Here is a 22596-nt window from a genome sequence, read left to right as displayed (position 1 = left end):
AGCAAGATAGCCCCCTCACTGGGCATTTTTCAAGAACTCAAGCAGGTCCCTCCCTGGTGAAAGCTACGGAATGTGCTCCTTGGCAGTGATCGCAGTTGAGGAGCCCTGGGCTCAGGAGTCGATCTGTCTGATGCATCTCTTCTTCCTTCCTCAGCCCTATGCTTCTGGGGATTCCTATAAAGTCCTCTGACTCTGAAAGTCTCCTCTTTCACACCTCTTAGCGAGGCCAGGAGTCTGTCCCTATGGCTCAGTCACCCCCGCCCCGTTTCTGGTGCCTCACCTGGGACTTGGATGATATCCAGCCTGCGTTTTCAGTGACGACCCTAGAGAGAGATGTGAAAGGATCCGTTCTCCTTAAACCACTTTAGCTGCTTACTGTGTCAGCCATCCTATTGTCAATTGAGCAAAGCAGAAAAGTGGTGGGAAGGGTCCTAATGCTTCAGCCCACATCCTCCAACACAGATGGCGTCCCTCTACACTTGAGTGTTTAAGCCTATATGTTCTTTTGTGTAATTCATTCAAACTTCCTAGTAAGTCCCAAGGGGGCATTAGTAATGTATTTCCTTCAAAAAAGTTGCTGGATAACTTGCTACACCCACCATCCTCTTGTGTGTGTCCCTGGAAGCCAAAAGATTTCATCCTTGAAGAAGCAATCATAAATGATTCACAGCAGAACCCATAGATTTTACCCTATGTAGCAAACCTTTGGGGACAAAGATTATCCTGCTAAAAAATGAAGATTTTACGTCATGTTGTGTTATTGAATGTTTCAATTGAGATAACACAATGCGGTGAGTTTAGGAAGCCCAATATAAGGAGGAATTGCTTTTTGGAAATAAGTGAATTTCTTTTGTTCATTGCCTATGAGGGTATGTTACTTACACCTTGCTGAGTATGGAAAAGAACTGGCCTCACTGCATTATGGAATATTGATAATAATGTTAGTCCTTTACCATTGTACTGTCTTGGTCTCACTAGCTCAAGTGGGAATGAGGCTGTTGATAAACTGTGGAGACCTATGCTGACATAAAGTATGTCGGTCCTGCCTAGTGGGTCATGCCTCTGTGCTTTTAGGCCACATCCATTAGGCCATGTCTTTGTGCTTCTTAGAAAATGACAAAATAATGTTGGCTATACACTTTCATGAAAAGGTTCCTGCCATGGCAGAGAAGGACCAGGAAAGGGATAAAAATCTCGGGGAGAGGAACAGCAAATGTCTTAAGCAAGTGTGATTACTTATAATGAGAATAGAAGGAACATACAGAAAATGATAAAGGCTTAAGGTTGTGTTTGTAAAACCCTTAATATATTTTTTATTTGCTTTGGGATAAAAGTCTTCCATTAGGACACAGAGGCCAATTTGAGTCTTTAGGGGCTCAATCCTTTAGGGGAACTCACTCTCCAGCCCGTGAAGCGTTTAAGTAGAAATTAAAGTAGGTCATCCTATTACTAAGGAGAAGCCCCCAAGCAAGACAATAAAACAAATCTCACTTGTTGGAAAAGGTCAAGGCTAAAATGAACAAATCTCATTGGAGGCAGAAAGAATCTATCCCCAATATTCAACCACATAAAATTTACACTAGCCTATACAAATTTGGAGCCATTCTTTGTCTTCAGATTTTGTTAGTAATCACTCTTCATCCATGAGTCAGATATATAAACATTTTCATAGTTGTTTTACTGCTCAGGGGAGTTTTCACATACAAACTCATTCAGAACAGGATTGCTGTGAACAGTCGCGGAGAAGCATGGTACACACAGACCACCACACCATCCCCGCAACCATCCACATCTCTTGCACTAAATGGATGAATGCAGAATGCAAACCAAAAGGTAAAAGGTGAAGAGATAAAGAAAAGAAAATAAGAGGAAAATTGAAAAGGGGGCTGAAATGAAAACTAGGATGAAATTGAAGCTGTTGATCCCAAACCTGTACACTGGTTTCCAAGGTGATCCCAGGTGACTTTCCTCCCTTTTTTCAGGCTACTATCACCCATGAGGAGGTTGGTGTCTACTTACACTCTAAATTATATCTAAGGAAGAGTTGTAAAGGGGATCCATCTTTCTAAAATTATTAGGAAGTTCTCCATTAAAAAATAAATCTGCAAGCTTATGTAATGGAATGTGGTAGATACAGGTAGAAAATGTCTTAACTGGGAAGTGGATCGTCTTGTAGTCTTGGAATTCTAGACAGCTAAGAAAAATACCATCCTGGTAATAAAAATAATACTAGTTCACATGTCCATCTCTTAAAAGAAACCAGACAGGGGGCCAAGTGAAAAATAAGACTTGGAATTTAATCAACATACTTGTTCCTTCCTACCACTGCTGTTGGCATTTTGGATGCCTTTGCCGTAGAGGGTTGAGAATGACTACGCAGGAGGTGACAGTTGTGGCTGAAGGTATTACAGGGCTATATGGTTGAGGCCACTATAAATTCTGTAGACTGAATAGAATTTTTAGTAAGTCCAATAGTCATTGAGAGGTAGAGTGTCATTCATCAAATGCATTCAATGGTAGAATATATCCATTTTCAAATTATTTTTGTTCTAACCTATCTTTAGCTATTTAAGTCAAATGTGTGGGTAAATGGATCATTGTGCACATTAGAATTAGACTGAGACTATTGATTCAAGGTTTCTAGTGAATGAATTATCAATATGACCAACTGCAAATTCCTTTTGGAATTGCTGCCACTTGGCACATCAGTGCCTTTGAATAGATCACACATAACGTAGGTGATTGTTACAGTGAATCCCTGCAGGATGTGTAATGTTATGGCTATTATATAACTTCAATAAAGCACATGGCCCAGAGTCACTGAAAACACTTCATCCAGTGATTCCTCAGATGTGTTAGTTGACATAGCCTCTATAGCTAAAGTAGATATGTGGTGTTCTGTAGCCACCCGTGCCGAATAGCCCAAGACAGAATGCACAGTCACTTAGAGCTGCCTAGCAGGCTGATGCTATGTGCTGCTTAGGAAAAAACAGAATAGCAGGGTCTGCCGCTCTTTGACAGGTGTCTAGGATGTCAGTTACTGGTCTCCAACTTCACTAAGGAACCTAGGACAGGGGAAGATCCTGCGTGATGATAGCATTCCAGGACAGGGGGAAATGGGAGATTATGTCTGGGCCCAAACTTTTGGCATTTCCTTCTGCCCTGGGAAATTTATATGGTGGCATTTTTAGCTCCATGAAATGATCCATCCCTGTGTGGTAATTATAAGAGCATACATGAGCACCTTTAGAGATACCTGGATAACCAAGTATCCAGGCATCTCAAAATTTATAGAACAGATCTATTCCTGAAAAGTTGGTCATTTAGTGACAGTTTATGTATTGCATCTAATTTGCCCTTTGACACCCACAATGCGTTACTCTAGTAAACTCTTCAGCTTCAAGACAAACAGAATGATACCTTTTGAATATTTTTTAAAACAGATTTGGGCACGTATTTTAAAGGAGAAAAACTCACAGTGATTATTTGACTTAGTCAAAGAGCAAAAACAGAAAATAGTTGGCTCTGTCATTTTTGCTGCCTCATAGGTGGATCAGAAAGGCATGAGATGGTAAGTCCAGATGGTAAGTCTTTTCCACAGTTTAGGCATATCCTTCGCCTTCTCCAAATCACTGTAACATGTCTGATTTTACATTCAAGCTAGTCACTTTAGGTTTTATCTTTGCATTTCCATTAGCTATACTTCTCTATAGACAACTTCAGTCCCGCGATGCCTATTAAATCTCACTGAGATTTTGGGTAAAGTATCTTTTGACCCTGGAAATTCAAGTAATAAAATAGCCAGTTACTCTTCAGTGATGGCAACTAAATTCTCTTCCAGTCATGGTTGTCACTGAAGGAGATCAGAAAGAGGAAGAAATCTCCAATCTCATTTTTCATATTAAAAAAATTTCACTTTAGAAAGTCAGTGGAAAATACTGGAATTTAATTTTCTTCTTTTTTGCCTTCATCTCACAAAATTACAAACACCAATAACTTCATACTCCAGCCCAGTCCTTTCATTCTTCTCCTGCATTGGACCACAGCAGAAGCTAAGATACATAGCCAAGTACCACTGCTTTTAATAGTGTAAATTTGGACTGTCATTTAATGTACACCTAGCAAATTTGGTGCCAGCAAATTTCACACTCAATTGCTCTACTTTGAAGGATATCATCTAGAGATTCTCTGAAGAAGATTTCTTCTGACATTAGTTGTTATGCTTTGGAGATATGCAAGTATATTAGCAAACAACAAACATCCACAATCTCTTTTGCTTCACGTGTGTTAAATAGGCATGTGGGGATAAAAGCAGAAGCATTTCCTTAGACCCCTGAATAGGATGAGAGCTCTGTGGACAAGCATGTATGCTGGTCTTTCTTACCCAGACTCAGCGGCCAACTGTAAAATGAAAACAGAAGGTCAGCAAAGCAGCCGAGAGCTGTAGCAGGTGGTAAACCAAGTTGTTTATCCCAAGATCATTCAGGACCAGGTTTCTAATTCCATCAGAGTAATTGATTTTCACGTAAATGTGCATCTCTGCTTTGTATGGAGCTAAGGCAATGAAGCAGTGTAGCCTCTAAGCATTTGGAATGTACAGAAAACCAATATAAAGATATCAATATTGTAAATATAAGATACAGAAGAGGTGCAATTACTTGAAAAAGATTTCAAAAACAATCCTAATAAGCATTGTCGATTTCTGGGATGAAATGCTACTATTAGCAGTCCATCATATTTATAGCTTTATTTGGGTCTAGTAAAAATTAATTATTAATTACATGAATGATATATAAAATAAAGAGCAGAGAATCCAGTTACAATGATTTTCTGAAGTTACCACTGAAGGTTTTCATGGCCCAAGCATTTCTCCCCCACCAGAATCTTTAAACTACTCTCTTAGTTCAGGCTACCATAACAAAATACCATAGACTGGGTAGCTTAAACAGAAATTTATTTTCGCATAGTTCTATAGTCTAAATGTCCAAGATCAAGGTGCCAGCACAGTCGGATTCTGGTGAAGACTCTACTCCTGGCTTGCAGATGGCCACCTTCTGGCTGTGTGCTCTCATGGCCTTTTCTGGGTGCATGCCCTCTCTCTCTCTTCTTATAAGGCCACCAGTCCTATCAGATTAGGACCCATATGATGTCATTTAACCTTAATTACCTCTTAAAAACCCGGTCCCCAAATATAGTCATAATGGAGTTTAGGGCTTCAACATGTGAATTTTGGGTGAGGAGGAGACATAATTCAGTGAGTCCATGGCAAGTATATTTGTAACAATCAAGTTCTTTTCATTGCAGGTTTTTTTAATACCCTTCCCCTAGAGATATTAATACATGTTTCCTGAAATGAAACTCATATGTGAATGCACCAGAGTAACATCTGAGATCTCTAAATGGTCTTTTAATATGCTCAGCTCATTGCAGGGTTCTCTAATCGTTGTTACTACCCCTGACACAAACTCCTTACCTAAAGGAATACATGTACAAAGCGTTTATCATTTTATTTTAAAGATTCTGTTCTTTAAAGTTACCCACGACCCAGTAAACAGTCCAGTTCAGGTCATAATCAGCTGTAACAGAAGCAACAATATGGGTCTACCTTTCATCATCAAGGATGTGCCTTTTAAGCAAGCATGACTGTAAAATAAATTTCTATAAAGTCAATCTTATGTTCACATTAACTTCTACTCAAAATAGTATATATAATACCAGAGAGGGAAAGGAAAAAACTCTGAGTCTAAATGAAAAAGTTTGGGACAGGAAATGGGGTTAGTGCACTGGCCAGCTCCATGGCCTGCTGGTGTGCGTTCTAAAGTCTTGTCCTGGCATTCGCCTGTCGGGAGGTGTAGTTCTCCTAGCAATTATATATTAACTGGGATCCTTTCTCTATTTTTAGGCATTAGCCTCTTCCTCTAAGGCAGAGAATTTTGTTGAGGTCTGTGGTCTCTTGACTGGACAGTTACAAATTCCAGAAAGATAAATATGTGGGGTGATAGATGTGTTAATTAACCAGATGGGAGGAATGTATATGTATATCCAATCATCACAATATACACTGTAAATATTTTACAATTTCATGTGTCACTTATATCTCAATAAAGCTTAAAATACAAATTCCATCAATCCACGCCTTTTCCAACCCAATGATAGCATATTAGAGGTGTGGAGCTTGGTAATATCAGACAAGAGTCCCACCATGTATGGAGGGTGTCCTAAGCTGCCTTTGCCTTGCAGCTTTCTGTTTTATGAAGTTAATTTCCAGCTTTACTCATTTTCTTAGTCTCGGATCCCACAGATGAGTTTTCTTTAAGAAAGTAACTCATGAGTCGGTCTTCGTTCAGCTAGTACAGGCTTGGTGCATAGGAATCACTCAACAGGTGTTTTCTGAATGCATTGCATGGAAACAATAGGAGCATGAGAATTGCGTGTGTGGAAGGAGATGCTAGAGGAAGCATAGATTCCTAGCAGCTGTCACGGGGTGTGAAACAACTAAAATCCCCAGCAGGTAGTCCCAGCATCATGGGGAAAAGTAGGTTCCTTCTTTCTTACATCTACCATGTACTGATGTGTGACATCGGGTGGTGTATTTAATTTCTCTGAGCCTCAGTTTCCTTATCTGTAACATAGGATATAATACCCAGCTCACATTTTGGCTAAATGATTTCCCTAACAAATATTAGTTTCCTTCCCTTCCCTTCTGTGGTGAATATTTGGGTGAATTGAGCATTGTTTAAGACATCCTCTAATATAATATGCTATGATAATATACATTATATATGATTCATAATAGTATATTTGATATATGTTATACATATATCATACGTGTGGTATTATGACCATTCTCTATTTTAAAGTCATCTGTAATCTACAGGATGCCCAATGAACAATTATTAGTATCTGTTCTTTTTTGTGTGTTCTTTTGTATAATGCAGACAATTTGAAAGACACCTGAAACCAAGCTCCATGTATAGCCAAAGCAAAGCAGTGACATTTTTAGGCCTTTCAGGGCCAGTACAATGTAGGCTTATATTACTCTTGCCGACCTGGGAATTCCCCCTTTAACTTGAAAGAGAATTCTGAATTCAAAGAGAAGGAGGCACAATAAGAAATTAGCTCCTGGATTCTGAAAAACCTATGTTCCAGTAAATTAATATACCACATACACAAAAAGGAGACGTTTTAATGTTCCGGTGAATAATTGTGCCTTGGGATAACTAGTGGGAATCCTCTCCTTGAAGCAGAAGGAGCTTGTGAACAGCACATGGTCACTTCTGCCTCAGGTGGAGTCTCAGTTCCCTGGGACGAGCCACAGATAATGTGGGGTCTGCATGTCAGCCCCTGTGGCTCAGAGACACAGACACCTGTGATTCCACCAAACACCGCACCCTGTCTTTATACCAGAGCCTGTTGTCCATTTGGCTGGATGTTCAAATCAAGAAATCCACCTCCCTCAAGGCTGGATGTAAGGCTTGAACTAGCATCTCAGAGAAAAAAGGTCAGCACTTTGATACACAGCTTCCACGAAATGGAATTTTAATGAGCAGAAGCAAAACCTGATCTCCTTGCTCAGAAAGCAGATGTCTTTGTTCTTTTCATGTTGTAACATTTCACTAGCTCAACATCTCCCCTTTTATTCTGGTACCTCTCCTCTAAGAACCGAAGAGAGGCCGCCTGTGTCTCTCTGCACTGTTTTCTCACCTAAGATGTTTGGATGTATGTGTTTTAGGAAACTCTTAGGAATGGTGTCCTGCAGTGTCAAGGTTTGTTGTTCTGGAATTCTTGTTTAGAGGGAAAATAGTCAAATTTGACCGAATTAATCCAGTTTGGTGTTGTGATTGGGAAACGTGGCTTTGGGTACATGATAATCATGTGAACCTGTTCTATCATTCTTCGTGTTACTGACTCATTGCCGGTGCAGGGACAAAGGAAAAGACACGGGAGCCAGAAAGCTCTGAGAGTTAAATAAAAGCCCCCACCTTTGATGTGTGCTTTTTTTCCACTTTGAGAAAATATACTTGACTTAGATTCTTTGTAAAAATAAGGCTTTTGTTTTCGCACAGTGCTTGATAGTTAAAACTCAGATTGCAAAGGCAAAATTTGGGAAACTTTTTCTTCCCCATAAACAGATAGACGTGAGCACTTCTGGGCATCATCCCAGGCTCTCCTCGAGGTTGCCGGGAGTCTACATGTGTGTGTGTGAGCAGTATAGCATCACCTCCTGAGTGCAGTCAGAGGGCAACATGGCATTTTAATGAGCTCCATCAAAGTGTTATTGTATCCAAAGGCCAAAAAATGTAAGAAACCCTTTTTTCTAACTATTTTATCTGCTGCTGAAACAGTGTAAAGATAAGTATCGGAGCCCCGTCCTCCCTCTCCAGACCATGCTTCTTTTGTGCTTGGCTTCTTCACTCTTTCATGGTGATGGAGATGTGGTTCAAGGGCAAACTCACATATTCCTGATGTTCACCCATTGCTCAGGTCTCAGAAGTCATTTTCCCACACAGCCGCTCCTTGTTAACAGCAAAGCCATTGTAGCAGTTATAAAATGCCAGTATCTAATGGCTGGCAAGCTTTGTGCTCACATTCATGTTCTGCTCTTGTCCTAACAGAATTATGTCATAACAATGAAAAACCCTGGGTTTGGAGGGAACGTTGTGTCAGAGGCGATACTTTATCACGGGTGTGTATTTTCTCCATAACCTAAGCCTGAAGTAGAAGAGCATCACAGATGCATGGTGCATCAGACATGGAGCACATGCTTGCATTTAAATCACGTATATCTTACTTTTTTACTGATGTAATTGTGAAATATGTTCTTTTTGCATTCATAATTAGGGGGTGGAACAGATGGTGAAGGCTTAGTTTAAAATAATCTGTCATTAAAATAACCTAGCCTACTGGTAATTCTTCACTCTAACTGGAGTTAGGTCATAGGAAAAGAGTTTGGGGTGATTTTTTTTCCTCTTCTACATTGGAATGTAGTAGAAAAAAACCACTAATTTCAGAGTAGTCCTATACATGAGAATTGTCTCTGTAAGGGCACCATAGTAAGATTTCACTCTGAAATTTGGCTGCAGTGAAATATGCAGAAAAAAAAGAAAGCAGAGACAAAACAAATTTGACAAATAAAAATCCATTTAGCACAATGCATTAAACATTAGTATCCCTTCAATCACGAAGCTGTAGTTAGTTTCATACCCTGCAAGGAAATAGCCTCATCGTTTGACAAATACTGTTAGAGGCACTCAGCTTTTGGGGTTAAGAAACTGTGGCTTACACTTTATGTGTTACGCTGATGTCAGGGGATATAAATTATAATTACAGGCATTATTATTCAGAGATGTTGTAGCTCCTGACTTCTGTATCCAAGCCTCACTACTGCATGCATACCTCATAGACTTACTGGGATGTGACAAAGGAAATCTCCCATCGGCCCTGTTGAGATGGCTAAGAACTGGGTTTAGTAATAAGAAAACTGTCTTGATGAATCAGATACTTGCATGCCTTGAAAACGTCTGTTTTACTGTTTCTTCTAAGATTTTGTTCTCCATCTGCTTTGAGGAAAGCAGATAGATTTCAGCGTGGCTTTATAATAAATCTTCTCAAGGAGGGACTAGCATTAACATTTGTGTAGATTCTTTTTCATCTTAATCCAACCTTAGTTAATAATCAGAAAATTCTACATACTGAGTAAGAAGATGTAATTAACCCTTTGACCCCAGAATCTTAATTGGCGCCTGTTGAAAACAGTGGGCACTTTTTAAAAAAAATTAAAAGGTTGCCTGCAGTGATTGAAACAGCGCAGTATATAGTAGCTTTCTTGACTCAGAATTTTAAAAATTTCCACCAAACTTTCAGATCAATCACATTGATTCTCAAGACTAATTGAATGTTTCCTTCCTCCTCCCACCTTTTAAAATTAAGACACCCATGTTAAAATAATATTGATGCTACTCTTAAAACTTTTCCAAGCAGCAGAATACAGCTTAACTATAGACAGGGATGACCCTGAATCAGAAGGTAATGGCTATGTGAAGAGCAACCTTGCCAACCTGCTAGAGACCCGGTTTCATATCCCATTCTTTATTTGAAATGTAATTATGCCTGAGTTATCAATGTTCATCTCATACTATATATATAATTGACTGAAATGATAAGCATAAAAGTGAAAAATATGGTTAACTAACCTGTTTTGTTTACCTTTGCAATGACAAACAACTAATCTGACTAGTTGTTTCTTTCCCCCACCAAACTGGCTGTTATTTTTAATTGAATTGACTGGATGCTTTGTGTCATGTAGACATAGCCTCATTTTAATCTCACCAGGAAATTGGAACATGTGTCAAAGCCTCTGTTTTTGCCAAACAAAACTGGCCAGTTCTTAGATCGCCACTGCTTAATAGCATCAGATGTTTAGCCTCCAGATATTCATTTTCCCTGCTCTGGTGCCCAAACTTCCTCTAGTATTTTAGTAAAAACATGAGATATGAACCTACTTAAAAAAAAAATCATAATCCCTTTCAGTGAGAGAGTGAGAGATGTGTGTCAGTGGCAAATGAATAACGCTGGGTATTTTGGAAGCCTATGAAATGATCCAGTCTAACTCTGATCTTCCAAATGTCAGGAGCCATCCCAGACTATGTTAGACATCTGTGGCATCAGAATCTGCAGATAATCTAATAGCTCCATAAAGAGAACTCTAGGAGGAAATAATTGCCATGTCTCTTAGTCATTCTAGCATATGTGATGTAAGGGAAAGAGCTTTGGGCTTTGAGGTAGAACTGGATTTACTAAGTCTTAGTTGAGTAGTTGTTAGGTATTGGCTAAAGATAAACAAGACATTGTCCCCCGTTGAGAAATCCAGTCTCCTTGGGAGTTGAATAAACTGACCAGGATGATACAACGTCATTGATGCTTTAATAATACAATGGGAGGTGTCACATTTAATCATAGCTCTGCCACTAGCTGACTGTGTGGTCTTACCCAGCCACTTAGCCTCTCTGTGCCAACGATTCCTCACCTGAAAAATGAGAGCCTAGACAGTAAGGGATAATCTCTATGCCAGGCCCATTAATCCTTTCTTCTGCTCTCATTCCACCATCTGGTTGTCACTTGTCCCCGTAGAAGTTCTCTTGTGATCTCTCTCTGGGTGTCCCTCTAATCTGATGGTAGCATTTTAGGGTTTGAGAAGACAGCTTGCACAATGCTCTGTGACTATGGTCTAGGCAATGGCTCTTAGGTTGAATGGAAAACCTAACCAGGCCCTTCTCTCCCTGGGGAAGTTCAAAAGAGGGAGTCTTAATCCTCATGAGTCAACCTTAGGAGACGTCTTGCTTGAGGTGAAGACATGTTGAAATGAGACACTTTCCAAACGTCTACAAAGGAAACCCCTATCCTTTTTTACTTTGGGTTCAAAGTAAGCTTTCATTGTACCACACTCGAAGCCTGAAAGTTTGTCTCACAAGACTCCAGAGGGTTTGAAAGTTTTGTCAAAGATAAGGAGTCCAGTTCTCTTAGACAGTATTTCGTTCCCTGTACCCCAGATGCTTCCAGGGAGATAGTACAGACCAGGTGACCTCTTGTGGAAGTCACTTATGAACTCTCCTGTTATCCCATCTCCCACGTGTCTCCTAGTGATGGGATTCTATCATTGGAACAAATCATTCAAAAACAAGGGATGATTTTTAAGAAGTTATAGGCTGCCTCTTAATACAAATATTTTAACTTCAGAAATAATATCCAATTTATCTTTTCATTAATGTACTCGTATCAAGTAGAGAATCTTTATTTTTAGTGGAAGGCAAGGCAGTATAGTGATTGAGTCTGACTGTCTGAGGCTGAATCCTGACTTCATCACTTCCTAGGGTCAGGCATATTGGCTAACTTCACTAAGCTTCCGTTTCCTTGTATGTAAAATGTGGATAATAATATAATTACCTCAAATGGTACTTGTGAAAATTAAGAGAGACAATACATGCAAACTGCTTCATACATAATAAATGTAAGCTATTAAATTAGTGTAAGCTATCATTGTTGTACTGTCTTGACCAAAACCTTGTCTGTCCTATAATTTACTTTTATGTGGAGCAATGCAATGTGACTTTTGAGTTGTTTTCAGAACCCACTAAATCAGAGGAGGAGGTCGGGTGCTACCCATAGTTTCTGACCGGTGAGGCTGTGGAAAAGCATCAGGAAGTATGGAATCCAAATTTCATGCACACTCACACACACACACACACACACACATCCCCACAAAGATACATACAGACATATATAAATACATACATGTAATGTATAACGCCAAAAAATTGCAGTATTTTAAGAGGCTAAAATTATTGCTGAGGTTTGAGGCAGTGTATTTTTCTACCTGAATTTTACATGCTTCTTCCACCTTTCTGTATTTAAAAATTATGTCATTAGTTTAACGTCGCCATATACCTTGTTCCCAACAAGGATTCCCTGCATTTCCAAATTCACAGCCTTTGTAAATACCACTAATCTTAAAACCTCTCTTTTTGGGCAAGCAGTGCTTGGGCAACCTACCTGGTTAAAAATAAATAAATCAAGCAACACACAAGACATGAGGATGATGGAACGTACCGTTTCAAATGCACTTGGATTGCAAGAATTTGAAACAAATGTATTCTCAGTTTGAGTGGTACCTTACAGTTGGAGTCCATGATGACTTACACCGTTCCTCAAACTGAAAACGCAACCCTCCATTTGAAAAGTAGACTAAGGTTTCCGGAGTTACAGATGGTGTGTAGCATGCTTCTTCCCCCCACCCCTTCTTTGTTTTCCATTTTCAGAAGTTATAAAAGAAACTAGATCTATCCCAATAAAACTTTAATACAGAGTTTTGCGAAAAAGGATGACAGTGTATAAGGCTTCAGCCTATAAACATTCACCCATAATATATGGACGTTCCCTATTTGTCCTGGGAACTGGGAGTGGGGAGAGCATAATCCTTTATTAATTAGCAAATTATTGATGTCCATAGTAGCTCAAATGGTGATTTTACTTGCTCTTCTTATAGGAGCTCTTTTCTTTTTGTATTCCATTACAACGTTCATTCCTGTGCAGCTATTTAATAATTGTGCTGATTTAATCTCAGTAACTGCTGGATCCCCCCCAAAAAGGCAATATCTTATAAAAATCAACATGACCTGATTTTATGCATAAATGTAATGCATCTTGATCAAAATTACAGAGACATAAGGAATTCCCTGAAATAAGGGAGAGCTTGTGGTCTTAATTCAGACCTTTCATTTGTTCATGTGTAATGCAGTAGTTAAAGATCTTAGGACTTCTGTTAAATATGAAGGGAAAAATGGTCTTAAATTTGGTTATGTGTTGCTTTGTATCAGATGCCTTATTAACTAAATTTCCATCATATATACTTATTAACCTATTTATATGTTTATTTTTTCTGCAGTCCCTGGATGGCTTTGTATTTGCACTAAATCAAGAAGGAAAATTTTTGTACATTTCTGAAACAGTCTCCATCTACCTAGGCCTCTCACAAGTAAGTAAAACAATTTAGATGCTTGACAGCAATTGTGAAGGCTCCTTCAGCCTCATGCCTTTCGTTCTTCACCAGATACTCTGTTTAGCGTGAATTATCCAATTTATTCTTTAATGGCTCTACCTGACTCTGCTCACAAAGTCAGTGAGAAAATTGTATCAGTTCAGAATGTTAGGAATCAACTTGTACTCAAAACTTTAGTCCCCCTCACCACCCGCCAAGGATCATTATTAATTTATTGAGAGCAAATGAATTTTCTTCTCTTGGTTGTTTTGAACTTTGAAACTTCTGTGCCCTGTAGGAAAGGGACACACTAATAGTGCTTCCCTTGTGTCCTATTACTGGATGTTTATGGAGGACCCTGCATTGTCCTGGGAGCTGACACAATGACAGGGAGTCATTTGGAGTCAAGAAATGCTGAAAGAGACCATTAAAAATGTGTTGCAGGGAGGGTTCCTGCAAGGATGTATTTTGCTGCCTTTGCAAATGCTTCCTAATGGGGAAAGACAATTTCATAAAATAGGATAATCTTTCCTTATTTGCAGTTTAATTACCCACACGTGTCTGTCAGAGGTGAAAGCAAAAGAAGATGGAGGCAGATGGGGCAAGGGACGAAAATCCTAGAGGTTAGGTCTTGATATTCCCTGGAACACAAAAATTTGACTTTCATTGAATTCCCAGACACAGGCTGCAGCTACAGAATGCCAAAATACCCTGAAGAAAAGTTTGCAGTTCCACTAATTATCCAGATGTTTTCTGCATGAAAACGCTGAACATCTGGATGTCTGTGCCCATACAGGTGATTGGCTGAGCTTGACCCTTTTCATCTGGTGGTTTGGCATGAGAAAAACACAACCTCGGTGGGAGGGATTTTGTATGTATGTGATGATCTGCCAAGTTGGATAATCTACTTCTCATTCGGTTGCTCCTTTGAGCTAAAGATGGAGATAAGATCTGTCTCTCTCCTCTCAGGCAAGACTCACCCTAGACTCGTTGCTTCTGAAAGTTGGCACTGCTCTAAGGAGGCAGCCAGCATGGTTGGAACATTTTGGCTGTTAGTGAGTTTGCTGGGTAATAGCTAAATCAAGAAAGACACTGGGAAATAATAAAGAGAGATATTTGGCATTTGAGGAGGATTGGGGGAGGAGGAGAAACACTGCCAAATTTAATTATTTACTTTTGAGAATCCAAGCAGGGGGCCATTAACTCTTCCTTGAAGGACATGCAAGCTATTGGCTGTAGTGTATCTAGCAATTCTATTTTATGTGGACTTGAGCAAACCAAATGATAGAAGCTGGGCTATTGTCAACTCAATATTAGTATTCTTGCATCTCACTGAAATCTCTGGTTTTCTAATGGCTTTTAATAGACTGTAAGCCTTGTCTTAATCTGTTTGGGGCCTAGAATTGAGAATCTCCAATGTCGAAATTGGTGCACCACCGTGTTAATATTGTATAGAACTGGAAACCCCATTGTTTGTTGTTCTGCAATGCCCGTATTCTGTTTTGTCCAGACTATCCAACAAAGTTTAATAAGCCGGTGAAGAAGAAGGATGAATAATTAGTTTAAACAGGTAAATGCTAATTAGGGAACTCCTGAAAAGCATCCATTATATACTAGCTCAAAACACATTTTACAGCCCTGGTTAGTGGTATAATCCAAATTCTGTCAAGGCAACTGCATTTTCTGTAATTGAGATGTGTATGTTTGCTTTGCATAACAGATGGCTCTGTGTGCTTAGACTGATAGCTAGGAAAATAATAATTGCATTATTCTGGCCAAAAGAATATTAGCTCTTGGGTTTTGGCCATTTCAGTCAGTCCTCCTGCCAGCACAGCATATGCACATATATGGATTGGATTTTCAAGGAAATTGATGCATCTGGAATAGTGTGGCCATCTGAAATATCATCTGTTCAAGAAAAACTTGGCTTTAACCCTGTGCTGGTTTCTCTTTAAAAGCAGTAGATTCCACTGCTTCTCTACTGTAATGTTAAGTCAATCTTCTCCTAAAGTCTGAGGCAAATCATTGAGGTTTCAGTAGAATAAGACAGCTGTGCAGACATGGTACAGTAGCTGGCAATGTCTGTGCAGTCCCTCCCCACCTTTGCAAGGGATGGGATGTAAAGGGCGTATCAGTAGTCAGCATCTTGACTCGCCCAGGGGCAGATAGTGGCCACAGTGGGCTCTTGCCCTCTATGGAGGTTGTATTCAGTGTCACCACAAAGCGTCCAATGTGCAGGTAGAGGCCACATGGTATGGGACAAAAGTCTTTGTTTGGAGGCATTCATGCAACTGAAATGATGAAGGGTAAATTGCTACAAAGTGTTTTTTGCATATACCAATGTATGTATTTGGCGTTCGAATTTAGAGATAGTCCTGGGTTAACATGGAAATAATCTGATAAGAGCATGGTGTGTTTTTAAATGCCCAAAGAATGAGGGGAAAAATCTATGCTAAAACTTTGGGAAAGTTTTTCCAACCCAATTAATATTCTAAGTTCTAAAAGGGTAGTTGGGGTTCCTGAAATGTAACCCTTTCCAAGTTTCTTCAGTGCCCTCTTTCAGTTGTCAGGTAATGGGGTCCTCACTGGTGACATGCAATATAAAATGTACTCAAAGTTATTCAATTAAGTACATCCTTAATGTTTTACACACACACACGCACACACACACACACGCACATCCTTAATTAAATGCAAACCAAACACTCTGCTTGTGTCCTGCAACTTTGACTCAGTGGTTCTTCCATCAGATTTTAGACAGTGATAAGAAGTCTATGTCGTTATGGTCCCTTCTTTCCATTTTAAACAGTGCTGTTAAATCAAGACAACATGTAACTGTATCATCAAATATATATCCAGTGAAATTGTTGAGGAATATTGTGAACGTGTCAGTTTGTTAGAGCATAGCTGTGTCTGCATTTGTAACTCTCAAGATGTATCTTCCTCAGTTTTATATTCTTTCAACATGTAAATAAATATGGTGGCTTTAAAATGGCTTATGTTCTCAAGAAAGAATTAGGATTCTTTTTTAGCTCATGAGGAAACGAAGTAGAGAAACCTCTACCAAGCTCAGTTGTGAGGAAGGAATATAGAGACAGCCAGAGCAGGTTTTTCTCCTCCACTCCACTGAGTGGAGCTCCAGGTGTCTAGGATGTGCGCTTGCCACTTCCTGTCTTTAAGGTATTTTCATACTGTCAAGATGAAGTGATGATGTGATGATGTCCAGACATCTTCAGCAGTGCTTTGACTTTGCCAGAGATAATCATTTAACTTAACATCCAACATATAGCTTCAGGTTGTAGAAAAATGCACTACTGACTTGCATCCCTGGGTGCAAATGATTCCCAGGTACTCACTATGAGGCCTTACCTTAAAGGAAGGTCCCCAAATATCACTGCTCAGTTTGAGTTGCATGGCGATTAAATGATTTCTTATATCTGGTGATGATGTCCAGAGCTGCTAAAGACAACTCTGCTCTTTACTTAAAATGGAATAGGCAAAAGTAAAAATGAAGAAAGAAAACACAGTGATTTCCCTAATACTGAAAGTGCAGCAATGATGGGTAGCCACCTTTTATGAAACCTCTTCCAACATGTAAGGGGCTTAATCACCAAAGAATCCAAAAGAGACTTTATATGATAAATAAAAAGCATTTCTACTTCAATATAGGATTTAAAGCTTATAGAAATATTTAATTGTTGGTTTATACCCTCCTGTTTCCGAAAAGGAAATAACCTACATAAACATATACAATAAAAAGTAATAGCAAAATAGACCTAGGGTCTAAGAGAAAAAAAGATAAAAGTAGGTAATCTGTTACCACATAATAGAAGAAGGCAAGCCTTGTAAGAAGGCATATAAATGGTCTGATAAAGTGTCAGATTTACCTATGAGCTTCCTGGCAACCAAAGCAAAAAGGGAAATATAGCCAACTATAGCCAACCGTCAAAAATAAGGAAGTATCACTTCTTAAGGAAAGGAAAGTTTTTCTGGGACTGAAATATTAAAATAAATCTCAGATGCAATTTCCATGGGGGCTAATATGTGGATTATGACATGTCAATTTGCTTCCGTTGAAGTCCACATTCAGAACAAGACCATAATGACCTATATAACAAACATGAACACACATATTGCAAATCCATAAGCAGGCAGAAGATTATTCTCCCCTCAGATATTGGTGTGCCAAAGATCATTTTGAGAATGACGTGCTGGCATCCAGGACTTAACAATAGCATTGACGAGTTTGATGGTGTATGTGCTTTTAAATCAGTTTTCCCTAATCCATACTCAAATCCTTTTTCTATTAAATGCTGATGAGAAAATCAACGGTTTATTTGCCAGAGGCAGAGGCCATGGGTCTCAGTTAACCAGAGGATAAAAATGGACTCTTATCTTATGAAAACATTTTGTCTTGAAAATGGGCTGAGAGATGATGGTTCTGATGCACATTCGTGCCAGCAAAGTGTTTTCAAGTTAACAAAGAGTTCCGTTTAAAACCTGATGGGAGGGGCTTCCTAGGTGGCTCAGTGGTTAAGAATCCGCCTGCCAATGCAGGGGACATGGGTTCGATCCCTGCTCCAGGAAGATCCCACATGCTGCAGAGCAACTAACCCCGTGCACCACAACTATTGAGCCCATTTGCTGCAACTACTGAAGCCCACGCGCCTAGAGCCTGTGTGGAGCCCACGCACCACAAAGAAGAGTAGCCCCCACTCACTGCAACTAAAAGAAAGCCCTCGCACAGCAAAAAAAAAAAAAAAAAAAGACCCAACACAGCCAATAAAATAAATAAATTTATTTTTTAAAAAAACAAAAACAGAAAACGTAATGAAAACGTAATGGGTCCTAGAGCAGACTGGGAAATTAACAGATTTTTACATTGTGATATTACAAGGAAATACCCTACAGCCAACTAAGCCCTCTCCTGAAATATACTCTAATCATCCCCCATGGCCTCCAGTGCTCAGCTTGCATATGTATCACTTTTTTCTTCTCACCAGGTCCTCATCCTGGTAGAAGATACTTCCTCACCATTGTAAGCCAGCTGGAAGGTAGCTACAGGCAAGGTTACACATTGGCTTCCTTCAAGGCAGCTTGTTGAAAGGGGTAGACTGGCTGCAGCTATAAGAACTAATAGAGGTGAAAGTGAAAAGAGGTAGATGGTCATTTTAAATTTTGTCTTTTTTTTTTTAAAGCCATGCAGAGTATTTAGCATGAACTCCTTTCCCCATCCTCTTGTTCATCTCCATATTTTAGGTTTCTCTGCATTTGTTATATAGAATGGCAAATAAAATTACAGCTACAGCACACAAGTACAAGGTCAAATAAATGACAGAGCTCAGTCTATTTGTGAAGCTATTCTGAAAGGGAACCATGGTGCCAAATGTGGTTTATTTGAATAATAAAGAAGAATTAGATTCCCCTGATAACTTGGCTGAGGGCCAATAAATCACTGGAGGTTAAAGATGCTTTGCAACTGCCATGTCTTTCTTTTGCTTTTCCAAAGTACAAACCTCAACTCCCCCATTCTGTTTTTCAATGCAAATCAAGTTGAGGGTAGTATGTGGTTAATACTCTTGCTTCCATGCTTGTAAAAGGTATATATATATATATATATATACACACACACACAATAAAAAGATATATATATATATATACACACACACACACACACACACACACACAATAAAAAGTAATGGTAAAATAGAACTAGGGTCTGGGGGATAAAAGATAAAAGTAGGTAATCTGTTATCACATAGTAGGAGAATGCAAAAAAGGCTAATAAGAAGGAATATAAATGGTATGATAAAGTGTCAAATTTATGCTTTATATATATAAATATATAAAGTCTATATATGTGTATAATTTCTTTAGCGAGGTGAAAAAAAAGACATTAGCTTGCACATTATTACTCTTGTTTGGCATCATCACATCCTAGATAGCTAGAATATAAAGACAAAGCAGGTATTATTTTAACACAGCAGAGTGCTTACATTAATGGGGCCAAGTGTTAGCATTGTTTTCAGTTGGTATATGAAATTGGTGCTAGGATAACCAGGGTTCCCTCAGTAAACAAATATGTACAGTTTTCCAAACATTGCTTGTTATCCCCCCCTTTTAAAGTCAGTCAGGCGGGCGTACCTTAATTTTTTAAAAAGAGAAAAATGTATCATTTTCTGCAGCTTGTGTTTTGTCGCTATTGTTGTTTTTAACCTCAGCAAGTCTGCATTTTTCTTCTGTACTAATCGTAAAAAGTTCATCACTTCTTGTGTAACAAAGAAAAATGCCCTTTTGAATGTGGAAGCTCTGAGGGTTTAGAGACTATTGAGAAAATATAAGTATCAAAATAATTCAGAAACAGGACAAGGCACAGTGGCACATTATCAATTTACAACATTTAAATTGATAAATGCTTGGTGGTGAAGGCCTACAAGGGCACTTTGAAAAGCAAATAGCGACCTGGTGAAGAAATTGATTCCCCCCCCCCCCCCCCCCCCGAAAATGACTGCATGATGCATCATTTGACTGCATGCTGTCCGAGTGCTTGACAGAGATAATCTCAGCAATCCCACGGGTGACCTTATCGTTCTCACCAGGGCAACTTTGTCTGCGTTCTGACTTTGTGCGTGTCAAGGTTCCTCCCGGCAGGATCCTTGGGGGAAAAAGTTCCTCTGTTCGATCCAGATATTGAACTGCTCGCTCTTCCCCCTTTTCCTTCCACCCCACCCTCCCAAATAGGCAAACACGCCTATTTATTTCATAATTATGAATGAGCCAGGCAGATGAGAACGCAGCAGCTCTGCACACCAGATCTTTGTGGAAACCCTTATTACCATTTCATTCAGAGTTCTAGGTGATAACCTATATTAGCAGGAATCTTTTCTTTCAGAAAGAGTAGACAAATTCCCTCCTGTTCTTCTATACTATGTTGCCATCCTTAGCAAAATGGAAACAGCTAGCAGCTTTCTTTCTGCCTTGTACTTGCAAGGGATTTTTTTCTCCTCCCCTACAGTCTTTACACAGAAAGCTTTTGAAACTGTTTGACTCCATATCATTTCGTTTCTAATAACGTTTTTCCCTTACCATCCAGTAATTCTAGGTATTTCTCTTGTAACTTTAAAATTATGTAATACTGACGTAAGGCCCAGAGAGCACTTCACCATGGGCTGTTGGGCTTTGAACTGTCGTGGCAGCCTCTGTAGCAGGAATCTGATGGAATCCATGAGGCTTCCTCAGGACCACTGATGTTTGGAAAATATTTTTCTGCCAGAGAGGAATAATTGACAAATTTTTTATGCTTAAAATATTTCTTTTGGTATATATGTGTGTGTTTGTGTGCCTGTCTATTTATTTATCAGTAATCTTCCTGCCACACAGCTCGTCCTTGATCATTACAATTCTTAATTAGCCACTTCCTGAAAGCGGCAAATACCCTGCCCGGGTTGACACCCTGAAGCTACAGTCCCCACTGGCTCTGACACCCTCAGTTCACCATATTCAACCCCTTTTACCTCCTTCTTTCATCCACAACATTAATTCTGAGTGAACAAGACGTGCTTCCTTGCTTTTGACAAGATTTGCTGCAGTCTCATGCGACAAAAACCCAACACTCATTCCAGATTCAGAAAGTAGGATTTATAACAGCATTTTAATTTAATGTTGGATGTCGAACATATAAAGAGATCACAGTAGTACTAGAGCTGAAAATTGATGCCTTTTTTATTAGTGTCCTCTCAGAAGTGGGTGAGACGCTGTTTGTGCAATGGAGCACAGAGCAGCACAGTCAGATGAATGAGGATATGCTATCTGCAAGGAATCATATTTCAAGCCACTGTCGGCCTCTATTGATGTGCTCAGAGTTGAAAGGTTATGCTAGTAAATGCCATCCGAATTTCCAGCATTAGAAATCGGTGGAATAATCTGCTGCTGTCACTTTATGCTCAGCCTCAATGCACTGCATGGAAATGTTTTACTTGTTTTAACTCCAAATTAATTTCTTATTACTGGTGCACTGTTTTCTCTCTTCCATGCTTTCATCAGTTCCCAAATGGGGCTGATTTTTAACAGGCCTTCAGAGTAAACCAAAATCTCCAAAAGAAAATGAAAGAAATTCGCGTCATCATACATGAGAACTATATTCTTTTTATTTATTCCTTTGAACATGTTTTACCAGGCATTGAGGCTAAAACACAGAATGTCTGTGTGCAAAAGGGGCTTTTCTAGTTAGACTGAATCAGAGAATCACAAGACAATAAAAAGATAGATTCATCGTTTTCACATGTGTGATTTGAGGACTTTTACATTGCTTCCTAATTTCTGAAGTTCATATGATCAAGAGAAGAAAGAAAATGTACTGTCTTCATTTTATGGGATCAAAACATCTAGTCAGAAAAAAAATATTTTTTGAGGCATTAGCTTGTTTATTTGTGTGAATAAAATATTTTTTCATATTCATTGTTAAAGTGGAACACTAAGCAAAAGTAAGATGGAGAAGAAAATTTAGTCATCATTCTAAGTCTGTAATTTATTCATTTTTAAATAATGAAACGGTGTTTTTCTGAATTAACCCATGTATTATTCATGCAGGCATTGGCAATGTAATGTCCCCGGTTTTCTGGAAAGCAATGTACATTTCTTTGCTTGACAAGCAGTATTTTCTATATGGTATTAATTTAATGGCTCATTTTATTATGCAAAGTTGGAAAGTAAAGATAATTTCTGTCTATAATGTGGTGCTTATATAGGCAATATATGCAAAATAATACCTCTACACCTAAGCCTTCCTCAGTTAGCCTGGCCCCTAGGAGAGTGATGAGTGAGGGCAAACTGCTCATATGAAGAATAAGAAATAACTTGACCTCCTGGGAAGAAGGTCATAAAATCGTTAAATTCATGTGAAATCCAAATTTCATTTCTACACACACACATTCAATCTATATTGGGTTTTAGCTCTTACATAAGAAGACATAGTTTTCGTGACAGGAGTAACATGGCAACAATTTCAGTGATAATTTCAGTTGGAATATAATAAGGAAATCGACTTTAGGTTTTTGCATAAG

At 39.0% G+C, this 22596-nt stretch overlaps 1 protein-coding gene across 3 annotated transcripts in view; it reads left to right on the top strand.

The window, feature by feature from the left end:
* Nucleotides 1–22596, top strand: part of NPAS3 (neuronal PAS domain protein 3) — an 854881-nt gene that overhangs the window by 602811 nt on the left and 229474 nt on the right. For all 3 annotated transcript variants that reach the window (XM_057725005.1, XM_057725007.1, XM_057725006.1), the window contains one exon: nucleotides 13442–13531. In XM_057725005.1, coding sequence (XP_057580988.1) covers nucleotides 13442–13531 — 90 coding nt within the window. The remainder of the gene's footprint in view (nucleotides 1–13441; nucleotides 13532–22596) is intronic.

The sequence above is a fragment of the Hippopotamus amphibius genome, chromosome 2, assembly GCF_030028045.1.
Source record: "Hippopotamus amphibius kiboko isolate mHipAmp2 chromosome 2, mHipAmp2.hap2, whole genome shotgun sequence".
NCBI classification, from domain to species: domain Eukaryota; kingdom Metazoa; phylum Chordata; class Mammalia; order Artiodactyla; family Hippopotamidae; genus Hippopotamus; species Hippopotamus amphibius.
The sequence above is the reverse complement of the archived record's forward strand: the minus strand, read 5'-3'. Positions and strand labels throughout refer to the sequence as shown.